Source organism: Microplitis mediator, chromosome 1 (genome assembly GCF_029852145.1).
Source record: "Microplitis mediator isolate UGA2020A chromosome 1, iyMicMedi2.1, whole genome shotgun sequence".
Classification (NCBI taxonomy): domain Eukaryota; kingdom Metazoa; phylum Arthropoda; class Insecta; order Hymenoptera; family Braconidae; genus Microplitis; species Microplitis mediator.
The window spans coordinates 21,908,032-21,931,283 of NC_079969.1; the positions used below are offsets into that span (position 1 = coordinate 21,908,032).

The 23,252-nt window shown below is 29.3% G+C and overlaps 2 protein-coding genes across 2 annotated transcripts; both read right to left on the bottom strand.

The window, feature by feature from the left end:
* Positions 1-2,717: 2,717 nt before the first annotated feature.
* Positions 2,718-18,292, bottom strand: LOC130664079 (paramyosin, long form-like). Its single transcript, XM_057463795.1, has 12 exons — positions 18,134-18,292; positions 17,773-18,016; positions 17,065-17,121; positions 16,168-16,254; positions 15,933-16,099; positions 13,008-13,879; positions 9,240-9,367; positions 9,055-9,167; positions 6,038-6,233; positions 5,845-5,973; positions 5,022-5,393; positions 2,718-3,718 (listed from the first exon to the last, which is right to left on the bottom strand). Exons 2-12 carry the CDS (start codon positions 17,890-17,892, stop codon positions 3,323-3,325), a joined length of 2,637 nt encoding a protein of 878 aa, XP_057319778.1. The 5' UTR covers positions 17,893-18,016; positions 18,134-18,292; the 3' UTR covers positions 2,718-3,322.
* Positions 6,349-8,614, bottom strand: LOC130664116 (paramyosin, short form-like). The gene is made up of 2 exons (XM_057463882.1): positions 7,960-8,614; positions 6,349-6,840 (listed from the first exon to the last, which is right to left on the bottom strand). The coding sequence occupies exons 1-2, from the start codon at positions 8,254-8,256 to the stop codon at positions 6,349-6,351; spliced, it is 789 nt and encodes a 262-aa protein (XP_057319865.1). The 5' UTR covers positions 8,257-8,614.
* Positions 18,293-23,252: the final 4,960 nt, after the last annotated feature.

Genomic DNA, 23,252 nt, shown 5'->3' on the forward strand with positions numbered 1-23,252 from the left:
TTAATTATTAATTATTGATTATTATTATTAATTAATTAGTTAATAATTATTCCATTTTATTAATGTATAATACCCTGTAAATAAAAGGTGTAAATGATTATGAAAAATAAGAAACTAAAATAACAAAACTTATGTCAAGCATTTGTAATTTTTTTTTTTGGGTAAATGGGTGTTATTATTATTATTATTATTATTATTACACTGTAAAAAATCGGGAGTGAATCCGGATTTTATTTTAATCCGAATTCATTCCGTCACTTGGAGTTCCGGAGCTAAAAAAAAAGTCACTCCGTATAAGGAGTGAATAGAGATTTTTTTTATGAGCGGAGAGATTTCGGAGTAACGCGGATTTTATTTCACTCCCAATTCACTGCGGTCCTGAGTTTTAATACTTAAATAAATTTATATTTAATATAAACATCTGTTAATTAGAATCATTAATATTTAAATAAATAATTGATTCAGATATTAATAATTAAACTTAAAATATTATGTTTTAAATTTATAAAATGTTTTAGTAACTCAGTAAATTATAATTTCATATATATAATACATAGTGAAAATATTAAACTATTGAATAACTATAGCGACATAGTTTTTATGGGAATATTTGATATTTTGATAGAATATGAAGTGTTGTCTCGTAGTATGGTTGATGTAAGTCATACAACAGTTTGTGATTCAGTGGAATTATATTTGTTCAAGTTTTATTATCAGCTGCTTATAATTTTTAAAAATCATTTCGCGTGAATATATGGAAAGGAAGCTCATAATTATTTACGTACTTAATATAAATGTCAAAATATCAAAGACCTAAGCTCACTATGTATTAGTAATTTTTTTTATAATTAACATTTTTCGAGACTGAATAAATAAAAAGTCATCCACTCCGCGTTCACTCCTTAAATTCTTTCCAGTTCATTATTATTATTATTATTATTATTATTATTATATTTTTGTTTTTGTATATGATATGAAAATATTAATTGTATTCAAGTGTCAGATGATAATTTAATAAATTTTACTTTCCTATAAAAAATTATACTGGAAAATCAGAGCTAAAATTATTAATTATTTATTAGAGTTAATTGTAATAGTACACAAATTTTTTAATAAAAGTACATAATGAAGTTTGAACAAAAATAGTCACAATTTAATCTTTAAGTAGTTACCGTTGTTAAAAAATATATGTAGAACTATTGACTTTTTTCACATGACACAAAAAATATACATGAATAAAATTATAATTGGGAAGTACTCTATTATATATTGCACACATATACTCATTAGCAACTGTAATTGAATAATAATAATAATAATAATAATAATAATACTATAGTTTTTAATAATATGTGGCATGCAATGTTTTTTTTATTTATTATTATATATTTGCTACGATTAATTAAATTTGATTTACGGTATCAAATTTATGGAAATTGTGAAATAAATTTTTTTTTATTGAATTTTTCTACAGAGCTGGAGTAGAATGGAAATAATGGAAAATAATTCATAGATCAGTACTTTGGTTGTGAAAAGTCGCATCTGACATTTAGAAAATTTTTTTAAAAAATATTAAGTGAAGTACAAAATGTTGAAAATTGTAAATTATGATTTAAAGTTTTCGGGAGCCTGCAAAAAAAAAATTTTTGATCTAAAAAGATCGACATGCATCAAAATAGATATACTGAAATCAATTTTGATTTGAGAAATTTAATAAAAAAATTAATATTTCCATCGTCTTTAGCTGCCCCATCTGCATTCGCTCCCGACCATTCAAATAATTTTGTTTTTTTTTAAATCGATTGTCCTTAAATGAATTCTAAACCGTCCGTCCGAACGATAGTGAATAAATTAAATTCAATTGGTCATTGAAAAAAAATTTTTCGCGACCCGAGTTGAGTTACAGCAGCTCACAACACAAAATTAACTGAGGCCTTGAAACTGCACCAATTTTTTTTTTCCAGTAATCGATTACCTCCAAATATGTTCTGAATAATCCGTGAGCACAAAAAAAAAAGTAAAAGAAATTAAAATGAAAATTAAAAAAAATTATGTAATTTGACTGCTTAAGGGTGACTGCAATTTTCGGCTGATACTAGCATCCATGTAAAACATTTCAAAAATCAAGATCCAGTAGATTTTTTACTTTTCATTCCGTTTTTTTATTTTCGTTCTGTGAAAAACGTTCCGATCTTCAGGTACATCGTGTCGGAGAAAAAAATTATTACGTGACCCAAGATGAGCTGTAGCATCTCGCTGCTCACAACACAAAATTGGACATGTCAGGGTCCGACGCTCTAATTTTTTTTTCGCGAGTCTTAGACTGCGAAACAGTTTTTAAACTTCTGTCATGTCAAAATGAACAAAAATTATGCAATTTAAAAATATGAACAAGGAAAGGACAATGCAGGTAATTATTTTCTATGTACGTGTTTAAGTTTATTATTATTAAATTAAATGTCGCACACACACATTAAAAAAAAAAAAGAAATGTAAATATGCGTGTGTGCAGTACAGCGAGTGTTGTGTGTACTAGGTAATACCTAATGATATAATAGAATATTAATATTCATACAATAATATATATTTTATTTTATTTTATTTAAAACTTTTTATCAAATTTATCGGGGTGAGTTTCTCAAGGACACTTGCGTTAATTTTAAAAAACGTGTTAAATCTCACAATGATTAATTTATTCTCACCTTGACGTTTGTTTGTTTTTTTCTCACTGTTACTGTTTTAATTTTTTATAAAAATAAAATAGTTTACTTTTTTTATTTATTTATTTAGCTTTTTTTTATAAATCCAGGGACGATCCGTTTTATTTATTTACTTTTTTCGTCTCTACGATGGAAAAGAAAAATATTATAATAATAATAATAATTAATAATTAGTAATAATAGTTAATAATTAACAATTATAATAATTATAATAATAATAATAAAATATATATTGATCGACCCAAAAATTTTGGTCAGTTACAATTAAGCTGTCGTGTTCACCCTCATTTTAATTAACTTTTTTTTTTTTTTATCAAAGTATTTTATTTTTTCTTAATAATATAATTTATTTTTTTTTTAATTTGTATCCTTTTGTTCTCGATGATTCGTTTCCTTTTTAAAATGAATTTTACTTAGCGTTTTAATTTTAAATTATTAAATAAATAAATCAATTTGTGTTTTCAGTACACATTAAATCGAGTACATCAAGGATAATAATAATAATAATAATTTATAATAATAATAATAATATTAATAATGAATGAAAAGATGTTTGATAAATGGAGGCATTTATTTTTGGAAATAAAGATGTTGATAATAAATTAGTTTAACTCCTGCCTCGATTCCTGGACCAGGTAAACTTGTGATCCGGGTACAGTCGATGTGGTGACGAAGCTGCGGTGTTTAGCCCGGATCAGGGTTAGATTGCTCTCAGCAGTATCAGCGCGATCTTCGGCAGCCTCAAGTTCCCTCTGGAATCGCCGGACTCGGGTCACACTCTGTTGGGACATTCCTTCTTGCTCCTGAAGTTGTCTCTTGTAGATTGATACCTTCTGCTGAGCCTTGTCCAGAGATTCTTGTAGCAGAGCAATGTTCTTCGAGTCCTCCTCGACCTGGATCATAACTTCCTTGATGTTGCGCTCCTTTTTACGGAGAATCTTAACTGTTTCTGCGTGTCGGCGCTTCTCTTCATCCAGCTCCAGTTCCAAGTCGCGAATCTGGAAAATTTTTAATTATATTATTTTTTGCATACAATAGTTTATGTAATGAATACACCAAGAAAAATGCCGTTGAATGTCTAAAGTCTGCGTCACGCAGTTAGTAATATTCACTTAAGGAGGATCTATGGTAATTTTTGTCAAAGTTTTCCTCTCAAACAAAATCTCTAAATGTAAAATTCAGAACGAAGCTCGAACCACATTTCTCTATAACCTGGCGATCTACGTTTTCATTTTTAAAAAATGTTCATTTGAAGATACAAGTGTGAACAAAGTTTTCATTTACTGCGCAAGTGAAACAAGGGCAGTACTGTTCGTTGGCTTGAGTGTGATAAAGAAAAAAGTTCAGACCCCTCGGAAAAAAAACGTATCAATTAATAAAGATTGCAAGCGGGTGTAAAAAAAAATTTGTTCCAAAAACGTTCCTGACAGTAACTTTCAAAATTAAGACAATTCAGAACTTTAAGCTGAACATTTTTGGTACTTTAAAATAATTAGAAGTGTGGAAAATTTTCAACTAGTGTGGATTTTTCTTGCGGGTTTTTTTTTCAATTTTTTAAGCAAAATTGATTTCAATTGAGAATTTGGTGAGTTTATTATTGGTTCAAATCACTCATTTTTTGGACTATTTTTGAATAAAATAAAAAGCAAATAAAACTGACCTTCCCTAAAAGTTCTAATAAAAGTAAAAAAATGTTCATACATATTTTTAAATCGTTTTAATTTGTTTTTCCTTATTCCCAAAAAATCGTCAAGTCAACTTATTTTTGCTAAAAAAAAAAGACACACAGGAAGAGCCTTCACCATTTGAAAATTGTTCACTGTCTAATTTTTTCAAAGTTCTAAAAATGTTCAACTTAAAGTCCAGAATTGTCTCAATTTTGGAAGATCATTGTCATGAACGTTTTTGGAATGAATTTTTTTTACACGGAAAGTTATAAAATTCAGCTGACGTTGCCTTGATCTACACATGTGTGTGCTGGTTAAATAAATCCGCATGTACAGTCTAGAGCTTTTGGCCATGTTAATAAGTCAGCTAAATTCAAAGTGACGTCATAAGAGAGAAAGGTGATAAACAAGTCATTGGCTTGAATTATTGAGTAGGGATATACTCCGCTCATTTCACTGAAATTCAGTGGCTTAATATCAAAATGAGTAATTTAATATATATTAAACCACTCGTTTGAAAGGATTGTATTTTGATATAAAATTTTAGGAGACTGATTTTAGCAAATTAGCGGCGTATTCTTCGGCATGAGTTACACAAAATTTTTTAAACTGATAAAGTAATGTTGTTACATACCCGGGATTCAAGTTTGCTGATGATACGTTTGCCGCCAACGATTGCGTTGGCTTCAACTTCCTCAAGACGTACGGACACATTTTTAACTTCAATTTCCAATGACTTCTTGATTGATTCGATCTTGACAATACGCTCTTGTTCTTCGTGTAACATTTCAACGGTGTGCTTCAACTCCGTTTGCACGCGCTGGTATCTCTCGTCGCTAATTCTTAATTCCTTGGTAACTTCTTCGTAGTCACCAGCAAGAGCTGTCAATTCTTGTTCAAGTTTTGATCTTGCTGAAGATAAGTTTACGTTCATTGTTGTCAACTCGTTGATACGGCTTACCGACTCTTCATATTGCTGCTCAACATTCCTCTTTGCGCGTAGTGCCTTTAAATTATTCATCATATATTAATTACATCCATTTGTCATACTACAGTCTAATTACATTAACTCGGACAGTTAGTCTACGGAGGGGCGGAAATTTCCTGAAAATTATGACTTATCGAATGCCACTTCTTCTTTAGAGAGTGATCTACATCGCACGCGCTCTTACATCACATATATGATACGTATATAAATATACACAGACAGATACAAATGTATAAATTGAGGGAAAGTTCCGAGTTAATGGACTTCGACTGTATCGATTATTTATTGTTTTTATTTAAAATATCCATCAAAAATAAATAATAAATTTTTTTTCTTTCAATCATTAAAATAATTTTTTTGATTATGAGCTTTAATTTGATACCGAAATTAATTTTAGTCAAATTTTTTTACACACTAAAGTGAATTTGAAATATTATTTACTATTTAAATAATTATTTAAAATACATACGGATTCATAGTTGCCGCGAATTTCTTCAGTTTCGGCAGTCAATGATTGAAGTCGGCGTTGACTTATTCCCAATTGATCGAGTGTAACTTGCAATTGACGTTGTACTTCATCATAATGAGCTTGCAATTCCTTAAAAAAGAAATTTATTTATAATTTTACACTGCAGACAAATAGCAAAACAATAAATACATACTGTCAAAGTGAGCGATTGCTTCTTGATAGTTTTCTGCAGATCGATATTATTCTTATTAGCAACATCCAATGACAATTCCAATTCAGTGATCTGTATCTGTAACTTCTTCTTTATACGAACGACTTCAGTTTTCAATTTAGTTTCAGCTTCAACCACGCGGGCATTAAGTTGTTCAATTTCAATGCTGGTCTGCTTGCTAATTAATTTATTTTATAAAAATTAATAATTTACAAAAATTAAATATTTAAATTAACATGGATAGACTTTGGACAGCAAAAAAAAAAATAATAATAATAATTTTTTAGTTTGGGCTACCTCTTGTCTATAAAATAATTGCTAGACTTTATCTCGAGTTCCTTTAATTCCTGGGACAAATCATCCAAAGGCGCAGTCAATCTCATTTCTTCGTCTTTCAACAATTTAGTGCGATCCTCCATCATTCTAACGTGATCTCGCTCATCCCACATTGCTTGCATGGTTTCCCGTTGGTATTTTCTGATATCCGCTAGCTCTGTCGTGCCGGATAAATTTTTCGCCGACTCAGCTCTCAATTCGAATTCAATAGCTTTCGCGGATTTACCACGTAAACGTACGCTGTGCTCTAATGCCTGTTTAACGTGTTTCATTTTTTCATTGTTTCTTACTGTTTGCACCATCAAATCGGCCATTGTCACGTCCAGCGGTATCGGGCGTTCGTTTCTTTTCGATTTTGATGTCTCTTCGATATTCGTCGGAAGTATTTCTTTTGTTACGTGGGTTGCTTCCACAGCTTTTTTCAAACTAAAGTCCGAACGTTTTGCTATCTTTAAATTAAACAGTATTCAATACTTAATTGTTGTTATTATTATTATTGATAATAATTTTATTAATTTTTATGAGGAAAAAAAATAGTTGAGGAAAGTTTAAATTTCAATTTGAATGTATTTCCGCGCACAAGCTTTAACAAACGCTACTGGTATGAAAGTACTTGAAGAAGCTGGCCTGTTCCCCGGACTACAAAATTAGATATTTAAAAGGTCAGCCGTCGCCAAGTTGCCCGCACCAATCGTCATCAATTTTTCCCCGTCTTTCTCGTCTTTATTTTCTTTACAATCATTTCTCCCACTCTTTTAAATTTATTACCGATCTATTATTATTGTTATTAATTATTAGCTATTAATAAATTATACATGACAATTTTCAAAATAATTATGCACGATAGTTGACAAAAATTTTTAAGTCAAGAACTAATTGACGTTTTGAGTGTAAGTTTCAAATTTATTTTCAAATTAAAATTTTTTTTTTCAAATTAAAAAATCTTTTTTTTTTTTTTTTTAATATTCGTCTGATTTCTTTGATTCACTTCATTCAAATCAAAACAAGACTCAAAATAATTATGTACTGATAGTTGATAAAAGTCAAAAACTAACTGATGTTATGGGCGTAAGTTTCAAATTAAAAGTTTTTTTTCAAATTCAGAAATCAATTTTTTTGTAATACTTGTCTGATTGCTTTAAGTCACTTGTAAATTTTAAGTGGAAGCGAAAATAAAAGTTGAATTTTCAATTTCTAAAAAAATAAATTTTTTTAAATTTTCTGATAATAAAAAAATTTTTTTGTCTAACATCGAGTTTAAAAAAAAATTTACTCCTAATTTATCTAAAAAAAAAATTTTAATTCTGTAAAAAAATTTTTTTTTGTTTCAAAAGCCAGAAAAATTAAATAAAAAATTTTGTTCTGTTTTATGTAAAAACTTGTTGATTAATTGAATACCAAAAATATATTCTTTCAAAAGATTACATAAGATTTATAAAAAAAAATAAAATAATAGAATGAAAACAAAATTCCGTAACGTCACCGCACTTGGCAATATCAAAGTGCATTCCCGAATAATTATTCACCAATTAATTAGTCATACATTTAAATATTAACTAATTAAATACCTTAAAATGAGACAGATGATCTTTGGCATGTTCTTCCGCCTCAATGGCGTGTTGGATTAATTCGTCAGCTGTGTAAGGTAATACGCGTTTCCGTTCCCACAAAAACCGTTCATCAGCCCATGGCATTTCTGGATACTGGGGATCTTTAACAATCTTACGATTTTTCTGATCAATGTAATCGATCATCGGCTGATAATAATTAATCCCACAATTGTAATTGTTTTCATAAACTGTCGTCGGCTGAGTTCGCTTCCATTTGGAATTCAATGGCATTTGAGAAAATGGCATATCACCCATTTTAAATAAAATTTTATCTTATTATTATTATAGTAAAGTAAAAATATTGAAATGCGCAGCTATTAAATTTATTACTGATAACTGATTACTGATTGATTACAATAAATCCTAAAGGCACTTGGTCACGGAATGAACGCGAGGATCTGATTGATAAGTCGATTGGTTTTAATTGTTGATGGACTAGTGCGTTGAGTATCTTTTGTAGTTTTTTTTCAGGTTACTCCATCCAGAATGTTTAATGTGTAATTACTCTGTTCGTAATGAGAACGACCAATCAGCACCGCTAATAAGTAGATCGAGCTTGCGGGTATTGTATATTATTAGAGAGCTGTACTAGATAATATAATGCCGAGGTGTCGATGATTGGCGAGGCAAACTGTCGAAGATTTCCCCCAGCAATCAACATTTAGTTTTAACTTTGTTATGTTTGGTGACTGATTGACTTATTGATAAGTCACGTGGGTTTATCAGATCACGTGCGAAAGTTTCTTCAACGAGTTCAATTTTCTTCTTCATCTCTGATTTCATTTGTAGACTTTCACTTGACTCCATTAAAATGGAAATTTAAATTTAAAAAAAAAAAATAAATAAATATAGAGATGTTTTTAAATCATCAATTAAATTGTCATTGTCCTTGAATAAATCGGTATTAAGAAATCGACGATTGATCTAGTGAGGTAGGCCATGGTTATAAATTAAAAATAAATCTATTGCGTGATTGCTTATAAAAAAATTAAATAAAAAGTCTATCCATGATAAATAATGAATATTAAAATTAATTATTTAAAAATAACTTACCGGATTGATTCTATTTCTTCATCCTTTTCAGAAAGACGACGCTCAGTTTCATGACGAAGTTGGCTGAGTTCAGCTGACAAACGCTGGGATCGTTGTTCTTCGACCTTGCGACCCTGAAATCGATTAATAGAATATGATTAATTATTTAATTATAATGTAGTATAATTAATGTAATGATTCATTACAGCTTCGGCTTCTTTGTAAGCGGCTGCTAATTCTTCACGTTCATTCTCCAGACGACGAAGCTCGAGTTCCAATTCATGGAGACGCCGGTTCATGTCAGCCAACTGGTTCTTAGCGTCAGTTAAATCATCTGAAATAAATTATTTTATTTTTAATTTTATTAGGGGAGAAAAGGGGGCAAAACGGAATACTTGAATTTTTTTTAATGATATTCAAAGTAAATAAAAAAAATTTCAGCTGCCGTTAAAAAAAAAATTTCATTTTTTGCGGGTAAAATAGGTATCCCTTCGAAAAGTGGAAAAAAAAAAATTGTGGATATTAATTAAATTTTCTTGTAAGTAATTTACGTAAAGAAAAATTACATTTCACATAATTATTGGATGCGATGGAAGAAAAAAAATTTTTTGATAGTTTTTATCATAAAACTAAAGTCATTTTTCGACTGACACTTTAGATTTTTGAAAAATTTTAATTACCTACTTTAAATTATTAATTTTTTATTTGTTAATTACCCTGATTAAACAAAATGATTAAAAATGATTTAAAATGATTTGTTTTTTAATCATTTTAAATACTTTTTAATCCTTCAAATCATTTCTAATCCTGTCTCTTATGGACATTTAACGTGTGAAATCATTTTTAATCATTTTGTTTAATCAGGGTAACTACTATTAATTAATTACTATTCATTATTAACTCCAAAGTAAAAGATTTAATTAGTTTCAATTCTAAGGAAGGCATTTTTAAAAAAGCAATTATATGTTGTCTAAAGTAATAAATTAAAAAATTATTCAAAGTTAATTAAATTTCAAAATTTAAAAAATTGTAAATATTTTAAAGTTGATTATTGAAAAACATATAAAGTTGACACTGGGGGTTTTTTTTATTTTAAATTGACAAGAAAAAAAAAATAATTTTATACTATTTTTTCATAAAAACAAAATTTTTCAAAAGCGGTCAAAAAAAAAAATTTAACAATGCTCAATTATATCTACAAAAGTGATTTTGGAATTTTGTGTAAAGAAAATTGTTGAAAAAAGGTTGAAAAAGTGTTTAGAAGTTTGCAATAGTAAGCTATTTTTAATTTTAAAACGTGATACAACCACGAACTTTTTCTGAACGTTTTTTAAATTTTTTAAAATTCGAGAGAAAAATCGTTAAATATCCTAATATTATTAAAATATTTTAAAACGAAAAACGTTTAGAAATTTTTCTGGGAACTGTATATCGAACCGATATGGTCTGGGTTCGATTCCCAGTTCGGGCTATCTATATTTTTCTCAATTTATCTATAAATTGTCTTATTGAGAGGTTTGCATGTTTAGGTTTCCACTATATTTGAATCGAAAACTATATAGTTCAAAATCAGTTTTTTCTGAACGTATTTTGCACTGAAAAATTTTAATTTGTAGTATTAAGTCAATTGTTTTTTTCTGTATATTTTCAGAAGTTTGAACATCATTTGAAAAAAGTTCGTCATTGTTTCGCGTTTTTAAGTTTAGAATAGTCAACACTTTTTTAACGTTTTTTCAACGATTTTTCTCTTACACGGAATATTTAAAAAATATTGAAAAAAAAAAAAATTGTTTTAAAAATTTTGGGGGTACCCCGTTTGTCCCCCCCCCCCCCTCTTCCCTATTTTATTTTTATCAATCCAGTTTTATAATTAATTTTGATGGGCTTAAATAGTTGGGAAAGTTAATGCTTTTGAATTGAGATCGATAGTATTGGAATCGTAGGAATACTAAAGGGAATTTCTCTCTTCAGGTTTAATAGACATTCCGTAATGTAACAATCTCCATTATCGGGGTTTGTTTATTGCGATACTGAGCTTGATCTGTTTAAGAAAATTATATTGCTTTGATTTGAATTACTGAGTAAAGGATAATGAGAGAATAAAGGATCAGAGAGAAGGGAGAAGGAAAATGAGAAAAAAGAAAACGGTCAATTATATATTTAACAATCAGTATTATTTTCCTTTTCTCATTTCCTTCTCTTCTCATATTACCGACAATAAAAAAGTTTAAATAACTCTGGTAATTTGAAATTCTTACTCTCGCGCCATCTATCGGAATCTTTTTGTTGAAAGCTTTTGCTGTGTAATTGAATTTAAAATATTTAAATACTTTAAGGAGTTTTCAAAGTTGTTCATTATAAATAACGTACGCATATTATGGGAAAGGGTAATTATTGTTCGTGAAGTTTGTAAAAGTTTTAAAAAAAAAGAAATTGTAGAGGAAGAGGTCACACGAAATTGAGTTAACGTAATTTAAGGTTAGCTTTGGATTATTGAAGCTCTGAGTATTGGGAAACAATCCTTGGAGACTGGAATATTTGGAAACTATAATTTACTGCGAATACTCTAAGGTAAGTCTATAAATTTTTTAAATTTATATTTTTAATTTGTATCATTAATTCTAATAAATGTTACGATGCATTTTTATTGTAATTATAATTTTGATTAATACGAAAAGAAGAAAAGAGTTTATTAAGAATTAAAGAAAATATGTAAGGCATGATGGACCGCCCATTAAGAAAATAATTTTTTATGATCCTGAAGTTAGCAGACAATTCAAAATTTTTTGATTTTTTTTTGAACAATTAAATTTGAAGAAAAAAAAAACTAAAAATATGCGCATGTAGAAAATTTTAAAAACTACAGGTGCAATTTTTTCAAATATTTTTTTTCTTCTGGTTTATCGTCTAAAAAAAAATCCAAAAATTATTAGACGTCTGCTAACTTCAGTATTGTAATTTTTTTTAATTGTCATTTCCCACAAAAATGACAAAAAAAAAATGAGTGTGAATGTAGCAGGTTTCAGACAAATTTTAAATCACAAATAAACGAATTAAGCAATTAAAATATAAAAATAAAAAAATGCACATACTGATTTTCAAATTCTATAAATATGCATTTTTTTATTTTCTTCGATTGACATTTTTCGCTTATTTACAAATTTTAAAAATTGACAATTGTCAGCTACATTAACACTCATAACAAAAATGATGAGTGTAAATATAGCAGACATACGACAATTTTTAAATTACATATAAAAAATTTAGATATTAGAAATGATAAAATTAAAAGAAATTCATGTACTGAATTTTGAATTGCCTAAACATGTATTTTTTTATTTTTATTTTATAAACATTTTAATTTATTGTTTCAAAATTTAAAAATTGACAGACGTTCGCTAACTTTACTATCTTAAAAAAAATTATCTTCCATATTTATTACGCGGATTTTAAATCCAGTGAAATTGATTTTATACCAAAATTTGACTCGAAATTTTCAATCAAATTTAGCAAAATATGCATTTTTTTAAATGACAGGTAATTTAATTTAATGATGATGAAGTTAGCTAACGTCTAATAATTTTTGAATTTTTTTAAAAACGATAAATTATAGAACAAAAAAAAAACATTTTAAAAATTGCGTCTGTAGCTTTTTTGATTTTCTACATGCACATATTTGTAGTTTTTTTTTTTTTGTAATTGATTTGTTGAAAAAAAAATCCAAAAAATTGTTAATTGTCTGCTAACTTTAGGATCATTTTAATTTAAAGTACAAAAATTTCAAAAAATGATCAAATACCAGAATAAAAAAAATAATTCGCGGTCTTTTTATCTATTTGATAATTACTATAAATATTTCCATGACTCTTTGTCATTAAATTGAAATCAAAATTTATATTATATTTTTTTCTGTTCAGTTGATAAAAAAAAAAGTTGTGATTCCTCATGGAATCTAATAAATAAATCATAGTTACCTCCAAGTTTCTTGTTTTCACGTGCAAGTTGTTCCTTAAGGTCACGTGTTTTCTCCAACTCAGCATTGCATCTCATAAGCTCCTGTTGTTTGTTTCGAAGATCACGCTGACTCTGCTCATACAGAGCAACGGTCTCCTCCAATCGTGATTTTAATTCAATGTTAACCTTCTCCAAATGTTCAACGCGTTTTTGCATCTCCCGAGCAGTTCCATTGGCCTTCTCAAGATCAATTATGAGAACCTCGACCTCGGACTGCAAACGTGACTTCTGCTTCTCCAAATTGTTTATTCTGACCAAAAGATTTTCGATTTGCTCCTCCTGTTCTTGAATACGAGAAGTGAATTTACGACGCAGTTCTTCTACCTCTTCAACACGAGCGTTGGCTTCAGTTTCGTACTTGGACCGCCAGATTTGTACTTCGCCGCTGGCTTTCACCAGCTGACGTTCCAGATCCAAACGTGCCTCGGATTCCTCCTCGAGCTGAACACGGACGGACTCGAGCTCGGTCTCGACTTGGTGCAATGAAGCCTCGACCATCGCGCGTCGGCGGTCCTCGTCCTCAAGACGACGACGAGCGTCCTCCAGTTGACTGGCCAACTGGCTCTTGGTGTAAACGATGCTCTCCATGTTCACTTTAAGGTCCTGGATTTCTTTGACCAATTCGATATTTTCTTGAGACATACGAGTCTTGTGGCTCGTTATGTCCACAATCGTGCGGTTCAGCTCCTCGATCTTAACGTTCAACTCCGACACGTGGATCTCTAATTTCTCAATGGTCTTCATTGAGAGCACCTTCTCCTTTGTTACACTATCCAGTTGGGCTAAGAGTTCGTATACTTCTTGTTGGAATTTCGCTTTTTCTTTGTCCGCCCTATTAATTTAAAATTTTTATTTTTAATTCATTTATCAATTTGTTATTTTATTTGTACTTCGAAATAAAATTCAATTTCAATCAGATGAAATTTTAACAAAATTTTGATTTTTAAATTTTGTCAGGAAAAAAAATTATTCCGAGATAACTAAAGATGAGTTAACGGTTAAACTTTTTTTTATTGATATAAAATGACTGAGAAGAGAAAGTATTTTTAGTTGATAAAAACTTTTAGCAAGTATTCCACAGTGTAAAAAATCGGGAGTCGTTACGAATTTTACTTAAATCTAAATTTACTCCGTCATTCGAAGATCCAGAGTTTTAAGAAAAATCATTTCGCATATGGAGTCAATAAGGAGTTTGTTTTTTTTTACAACAGAGTGATCGGAATTTTATTTTAATCTGCATTCACTCCGAACCAGAGTTTCAGTAGTAAAACAAACTCCCCTTCGGAGTGAATTTTACCCCGAAGGGATTAAATAAGTAAACAGTCATCCACTTAGCATTCACTCCGGATTTAATCCGCGTCATTAAATTTTTTGCAATGAAAGAGCTTTTTTTTACAAATTACTCTGAGTTATCATAAATATTTCAATTTTGGTTAAACCAAACAGAAAAAATAAAGTGCAGTCCAATAGAAGGCAAAATGAATATCTAGAATTTTTCAATTTAAAAATTTTTTCTCTATCCTTTTAAATTGTATTTATTACTTAAAATTCTTTTTCATTTTTTTTATGATAATTAAAATTTGTCTTATTTTTTTAAATTTTAATTATCAATTATTTTTTTCTAAATATTACAATCGTGCAGAATTTTTGCCGGATTATGTCGGATGGGATCAGATGAACATTTACCTCAAAATAATAATTTTTTTTTTCAATTAAAATTCTGATACATGCAGATTTTTATTTAAAAAGAAAAATTATCGATAATCACTACGGATTTTTTTTTCTATATTTATTAAAAAAAACATTTTTTATGTTTAAATTGTAAAATACGTGACTTATTTGTCGTCAAGTCTGAAAAAATTTTGATTTAAAAAAATTTAGACAAATATTCATCTTAAAAAATTGAAAAAACAATAACTTTTGAATAAATTCTAATTATTTTAGTCTATAATTAAAAAAAAAACATTTCCAAGTTTGAAATTGCAAGTTTTATGTCTGCTATATTAATATTTTAAAGCTCGTGCTCAGTAACTATTTCATTGCTCATAAAAAAAATAATTAAAATAACAAGTTTGAGTCCTCAATAGTTTATTCAAGTGTCCGGAATTAGTCAGAATATATTTAAAATATATTTAATTACGTTCGTAAAAAAGATCCATCATGTTGACACTGGGTAATTATACAAAGGTCATTAACTGAGACGTTTTTGAATCTCTCATTGTGTGTTTAAAAAAAAATATGTTGAAAAAAAGTGATAAAAACATGGCATCTTTCACACGTCCACCCACGCAATCATGGAAGAGTGTAAGGTGTCGTCCGGTTGGTATTTATCTGAGTGGGGATATTCAGGCCGGTAACGTGGACTAATATGGCGCGCAGTGGGGTTGAGAATCGCTTCGCGGACTCAAGTAGTTAAAAATAGTTATAAGCCGAGTAACTGAGTACGCTAAAGCTAAGGGACCGAGATTCTGTTCGTTGATATTTCTAGATAAATTATTTAGATAATTAAATTGAGATATTCCTTTAATTATTTCATTCACTTTCTACTAAAATATTTTAATAAATAATTAACTCTGCTTATTAAGTTCAATTAATTTATCTTTAAATATTTCAAAAGACAAAGAAAAAATTTATTTATTAAAAAAATTTTATGTGAAATCTTAAACTCAAATTTTTAAAAAAATTTAAATTTAATAGCATCAAGTCTATGTTTAGAAAATTTTTGGCAGAACAGCCCATTTATGTATTTCAGGTGCACATCATTCCTCTCTTTATATCTCGGCTCAATTTTCTCTCCCTAACAGATTAAGTATTTGGATAGCAGCCAGTTCCGCAAAATATAATTTTTAAAAATTAAAATATTAAATGTTTTTTTTTCTTCTGACCTGGCGCGAGCTTTTGACATCTGGTCGATCTGGTCCTGGAAGTCGACCACGACTTCCTGGTGCTTTTTACGCAGGTGGTGAGCTGTCTCTTCGCTCTCCAGGTGAACATCTTCCAGCAATTTACGTAACTTCAAAAGCTCAGTGTCTCTCTTCTTATTTATCTCAAACTAAAAAATTAAATTTTATTAAAACCAAATAATATAAATATCTATTGATTTAAAATAAATGAAATTACTTGAGATTCAGCGCCACCCTCAGCTTCCTCAAGACGTTCAGACAGCTGGATAACTTGGACACTGAGATCGGCACGCTCGCGCTCAATCTAAAAACCACAAGAAATAAAAAAGTTAAAAATTTTGTTTATTTTTAAAAAAATGTGACGCGCGATATAGAATTTCCTCAAAGTGTATGAGATTAGCTGGTAATCCAACATGAGAAAACGTAACTCTATTTACCCCACAAATAGCGTATTCTAAATAAAGACCAGCGTGTCTATAACCAGCTCGCTTTATTCACATTACAAATGAGCCATTTGTCAGAGTCTGTAATTATTTACAATAATCCTCCATTGTGTCGTAAGTTATTTTCCATGAAGCTTAAGATTACTCTAGCTCTAGCTCTAGTCTAGTTAAGTTTAGTTTTCATTGATGATTTAACATCCTTCTTCTCGTCACTGTCATCAGAAGCATCTGCCCGGTAATTTATTTCAAACAATTACATCCGTGACTTTGGAAGTTAAAATATTTCTCTTTCTTCTTTGCTCGCGTCTCTTTTATTATTTTTATTTTCATTTCTACTTCTATTGTTTTTTTTTTTTTTTTTTTCGTTATTTATTGATTCCAAGGCCGATCTTTCGAGGCCATAAATTTAAAACGCATACCAGTTGTACGGGTATAAAATACGTGAGACAGGAATGCACTAGTGTAAAGAGCTTGCCGAAAGGCCTCATCTCAGATGCCCCAAAAATAGAGACGACGTTAGCTGGACTTTTCGACCTAGTCATATTACCCCCTCTATCTTTTTATTATTATTTTTTATTTATATAAATTATTTGTCTATCTTTTAAATCCCATCAATTTTTTTAAATGACTTTTTTTATTTTTACATAACAAATTATTTATCTAAAACTTACCCTTTGACGTAATTCTCTCTCGGACTCAAGATCTTCATGAAGAAGACGAATTTTGTCCTGAAAATATAAATTTAAAAATTTATTTATTTTTTATAAATTATTATTAATATAAATATTTATATAAAAATATAAGGATGTATATTTTAAAAATATAAAAGTAGATATAGCTCAGACAAAGTTAGATCTTACGATCTGGGCTTTTACGTAATCGCAGACAAAAATATCTCCGTTGGAAGACACTTTGTTACGCGAAACGCTAGAAAATTTAGGACTCAACACCATTTTGTAAATTCAAATTCGTCAAAAGCTAATATATATTTTTTTTTAACTTAAACATTTCTGCTCAAAATTAAATAAATATAATGGTTTATTTACTACGTCACATATGGATATTTATATATTTGCGGATATTTGTCTATTTTGGTACCCAAGACTCTATCCGGTAGACATTTTCAGTCGTTCACTTTGGCTTCTCAAATGGTTGGCACTAACATCCATGGTCACTGAACTCCCGTATCACTTTTTTTTTACATTTTTATTTTATTGCTTTTTATTATTTTAACAGAGTCACAATCTATCACTTCAAACACCTCCAAAAACACTACACAGTTTTATCCCTAATACTTTTTTTTTTCTTTTTACTTACAATTAAAAAGATAAATGGGCGATAATCAATAATCAATAATTAATAAATAAATAGAAACAAACCTCAAGTCTCGTAAGGGCACTAAGGTCAGCGCTGTACTCAATGCTAACATCAGCATGACCAGCACCTCCACTGCTACGATAGGTGTATTTTGAAGTTTTCGCTACAGCTGAAGACGACATTTTCAGCTTATTTTAATAAATTTATATATAATATATATATTTTTTTTTCGTTTATATATTTATAAATAAGCTCTTTATTCTTTGCTCAGAGGTATTTTACGGCCCCTGTCGATGGCTCTCGATGCTGATAAATAAACATAAAAAAAAAAAAAATAATTAATCGTGAATCAATAAAGAAATAAAATGAAACATTAAATTTAATAATTATTGATAATTAAAAAATAAATAAAAATTTAGGCACCGTTAGAGGGTGGATGGTTTAACAGTCGTGTGAATATTTATTCGTGGTAACTGCCAACAAGTCGTATCTTCCACTGGGTTTCGGAGTCGACCAGCGCCCTACTCGTAGTGCGCCTACCGCCGTCGTTCGTATGGCGCGCGGCTACTTCATCACCCCGTCATAATGATCTAACGCGCATGCGCCTTAGATCGTTTATGATGATGATGATCATCATCATCATATTTATCATTATTATTATAATCTCGCAAGCTCAAGCTTTAACAGCTTAAGCACCCTCGCAACACATCTCGGAAGTAAAATACGTCTTGTTATTTATTTTATTTTACTTTTTAAACTTTTTACTAGTCTGTAATACGTTGGCCAGACGGTTGCGGAGATGCAAGGGCGAATTTACATCATTAGTTACTTGTGCATATTCTCGCTGATGCGTTTTACCGTTGATCACATTTCCAAAAACACCGCGACAACTCATCGTACGACGACTCTGCCAAAAGACTGTCGGGGGTGGAAATTCTAAATTACTTTCTCTCATGTCTTCTTCTTCTTCTTCTGTTTCTGCTTCTTCTTCTCCTTCCTACTGAGCTTTAAGTGCTTCTATCATCTTTTTTTTTTTGCATTCACCATCGCACTCGTACTTAAAATTTCGTTTTTTAAAATTCATTATTACATTTACATTTAAATTATTTTTAGATATTTCATTTTCATATTTTTTTATAAATTTATTGATGAAAATTAACTTTCATAATTTATCTATAAATAAAATTATTAAAATTAATAAATAAAAAAAAAAAGAAAAATACATAATCAAGTTTTTCCCAGATCTGTTGAGAATGGTATCTTGCCCCACTACTACCGAGTGTCTATAAAAGGTTGCCGGGCAATGGTGGGCTAAGATTCACGTCGGCCTAGCTAAAGCTTACAAGCGTAATTTGAGATTATCTTCTTCTTCTTCTTCTTCTTCTTCCTCTACCACTTTTTCTTCTGCATCTTCTACATCTACTTCTTTAACTATTCCATCATTTTCATACCAATAAAAGTCGCTTGGAAATTTATTTAGCATCACAATAAACCACAACATTAAATTTACCCCTTTTGACAAAACTTATCAATTATCACTCTTGTTAGTAATAAGAGTACAGTAGCTCACTCTGCCGTTGGATCGTTAATTTCTAAATATTTTGCCATCTTCACCAAAACCAAGAATAGAATAAACCAACATAAAATGAAAATGTATTTCAACAAAATTGACTTACATCAACATCATAATCACAACTTCGTACATTCCATTAATCTCTTGTACTTGTACTTCTACTTCTACTTCGTCTTTTTACTCTTATTCTTGATAATTTTAACTTCGCATGACTATGTGACTCACTCATTGTCGAGTTAAAATTTAATGTCTACATTAAATACACAGTGAACATTAAATTAAAATTAAAAACTTTACAGTTACAATGCGCAATTATAAATATTTAATTGTATTGATGTTAAATAATAAAATGTAAAGTTACATGAATGCGAATACAGTCGAGATATCAGAGCTAGACTGACTGGTAACAATTAAGAAGAGATGGGATGGAATAGGATGGGATGGAATGGAAGTCAACTTTTTGGGGGACGGCTCTGAGGAATTGTTTATGATAATAAATGTAATAAACTGGAGAGTATTATTTAAATTATGCTGTTTAAATTGGGTTAAAGTTTTAGTTGAAGATGAAGAAATAAAGCTGGTGTTCCTTCATCTGGATTTTCTTTTTCTTTCTCGGTTTAAACTTGTTCTTGTTCCTTTTATTCTTGTTAACTTTAAGGCACGCTGCCCCAATTCTCTAAATATATCACACCATCTAACTTATGTACTATACAGTAGTGGACTTTTCGTCCCAAGGTACTCTAACTAAGATCTCCACTCACGGTCGAGTGTTTATAAACAGCTTAATCAAATTAATTCAACTCTGTGTACTATTTTTTTATTTACGTTCAATCTCTTTTGCTGAATTTTTTTTTGTCTTCACTAACAAGTTGTTGTTTTTTTTTTTTTACTCAAAATAAAAGGAAAAAAATATATTTTTGAAAAATACAGACAAACTTTTATCGGAATTTTTAAATATTTTGAGAAATAGAAAATATATTTTTACTAAAAAAATTGCAATCACAATTTTCTAAATAATAAATTAGAAGATTTTTTTTTAACTTTACGCTTCTCGTCATTAACAAGTTACTGTATTTTTTTTTTTATTCCAAAAATAATTATTTTTAAATAATACGCAGACAAAACTTTGTCAAAATTGTTAAATATTTTTAGAATTAGAGAATAAAATTTTACAAAAAAAATTGCAATGGCAATTTTGTAAATAAATAAATGAATAATAAATTAGTGATTTTTTTTAGATGCAATTTTTTCAGAAAATTTACTTGTAATATTTTTTTTTTAATTTCTATAAGAATTTTGTTATTTATTATGAAGAAGTTGCTTCGTAAGAAAATTTTGTGCTTTAACTTTAAAAATAGTTCGTGTATTTAAATATTTTTATTCTCACTGAATTCTTGTGGGCATTATTTAAAATTAGAATTAAATAAATCAATTTTTTTGTAGACTTTTTTGAGAAATATCTTTAAAGAATTCGGCTGATGAAATTTTGACAAAATTTTTCATGATAAGAATTTATAACAATTTTTGTTTGTGTATTAAATTAACAGTAATGCTGAAAAAAATGGAGTACGAAAAATTTTTTTTTTTTAAACGTCAAAAATTTGAAATGGAAATTTTTTTTTAGCGTTATCTCTTCTATTGTATTAAAAATAAAAAACTTTAGACGAATACTGTAAAATGAATAAATTAAAAAATGTTTAAATTATAAACTATTAAGTACAGAATTTATGAAATGAAATATATTTATAAGTTGAGTCATAATCTAAAATGGTTTTAACTAAGTCTCGCGAACATAATATTACTTGGAACATATTATATGAGTGAGCTGGTATTTCTATTTTGATTTTATCATACAGTGGCATAACAAACACGGCAACTCAACAATAGTAATAATAATAATTATATTTAATAATATAAATAACAATATTATTAATCATTAAACAATGTTTACTCAGCACAGTATTGTATATATAATATACATATGTACATATGAAATGCATTTGATAATTCGCTAAAAGATCTAACACAGAATATTATACCAACTGTTGCATGCCGATATTTTAATAGCCGGTTATTTATAACTGTATCTATTAATATTTTTATGTGATTCGAGTTACTGAGTTAATTTTAAAACTTTTTAAGATTTTTTCTTCGATAATAATAATAATTATGATAATCATTATTGTTAGTGTAATTAAATGCTGATTTATATTAAATTTAATACTTATAAAAAAATAATTTTTTCCAAATCAAAAACTGTAAGTGGAGTACGCAAAATAATTAAAAGTTCAATACACTGTAAAAAAATTTCGGAGTGAACGCGGATTAAATCCGCAGTGAATGCGGAGTAGATGACTGTTTATTTATTTGATTCCCTCGGAGTGAAACTCACTCCGGTGAGGAGTTTATTTTAATATTAAAAGTCCGAATCGGAGTGAATGCGGATTGAAATAAAATACAGACCACTCCGAAATCACTCCGCTGAAAAGACTAAGTCTCTATTCACTCCGTACGCGGTAATTCGAATTTAAGTAGAATCCGTAATTACTCCAAATTCACTCCCTATTTTTTACAATGTAATTAATTACTAATAATAAAGTCTTAAAAATAACAACTGTGTTACTTTATAATTGTTTATAGAATCGGTCTGAAGATGCTAGTACATGTAATTACCAAAATATTACTAATAAATTAATTTTGAAATAGATCGAATCTGCCTTTAATTACACTAACAATTATAAGTACCGGTCAAAATAAATATAATAATATTCATACAAATGTGCATGTTTTGATCTAACTAAAATTACTATTATTATTACTTTAATTATAATTATAATTATAATAATTATTAGTTTGACAACCTAATACGATGATTAATCTGTCTTCTCATTAATTGCCAACGTCTTCAATGTAACGTCACTACATAATTTCCTATCGTGATTTAGTGATCGCGTGTCTATTGATCAAAGTCTCATCGCCTGATTGTTAATTACGTCTACGAGCTTAATCGTATTTCCATAAAAAAAAAAGTTTTTATTAAAAAATAAGAGCAATTAAAAATAAAAATCCATTCAACCGTGTTCTATTTTTATCTTCTAGAGTTTTATGACTTAAAAATAAAACAAAAATTATGAGTCATGTTACAGAGCTTGGTAATTTATTTATATTTTTTTTTTTAGTATAAATCTTGGAGCGCTATCTCATGAAAAGCTCGTGAAACTCATGTGTTATTTTATCACATGTGTCGGTTCGCTTGTACTCCACTGCTGCCTCTACAAGCTCTTGATTATTGGTAGTCTGACTATACACAGTACTTTACTACTGTCAGTCGACATTGCGTTTCTTCAGAAATCTATTTTACCATTGGCTTCATATTTTCATATTAAACTTTCTTATAAAATATTTATTTTTCATGATACTGCACTGTAGAAAATCCGGAGTGAATTCGAAGTGAATCCGGATTTAATTAAAATCCGAATTCACTCCGCCACTCGGAGTTCCGGAGTTTTAAAAAAAATCACTCCGCATGCGGAGTGAATCGGGAGTTTTTTTAGCGGAGTGATCTCGGAGCGACGCGGATTGTATTTCACTCCCAATTCACTTCGGTCCGGAGTTTTAACATTTAAATTAATTTATATTAAACGGTTAAACAGTGTGTGTGTGTGTGTGTTTGTGTGAATGTGTGTGTATGTGTTTTCGGGTGTGTGTGTGTATATGTGCAAATATGTGCGTGTGTGTGCGCAAATGTGTGCGTGTGTGCAGATGTGTGTGTGTGTGCAAATGTGTGCGTGTGCGTGCGAATGTGCGCGTGTGTGTTTATGTGTGCAAATGTGTGTGTGCGCGTGTGTGTGTTTATGTGTGCAAATGTGTGCGAATATGTGCGTGCGTGTGTTCGGGTGTGTGCAGATGTGTGTGTGTGCGTGTGTGTGTTTGGGTGTATGCGAGTGTGTATGTAAGTGTACGCGTGTG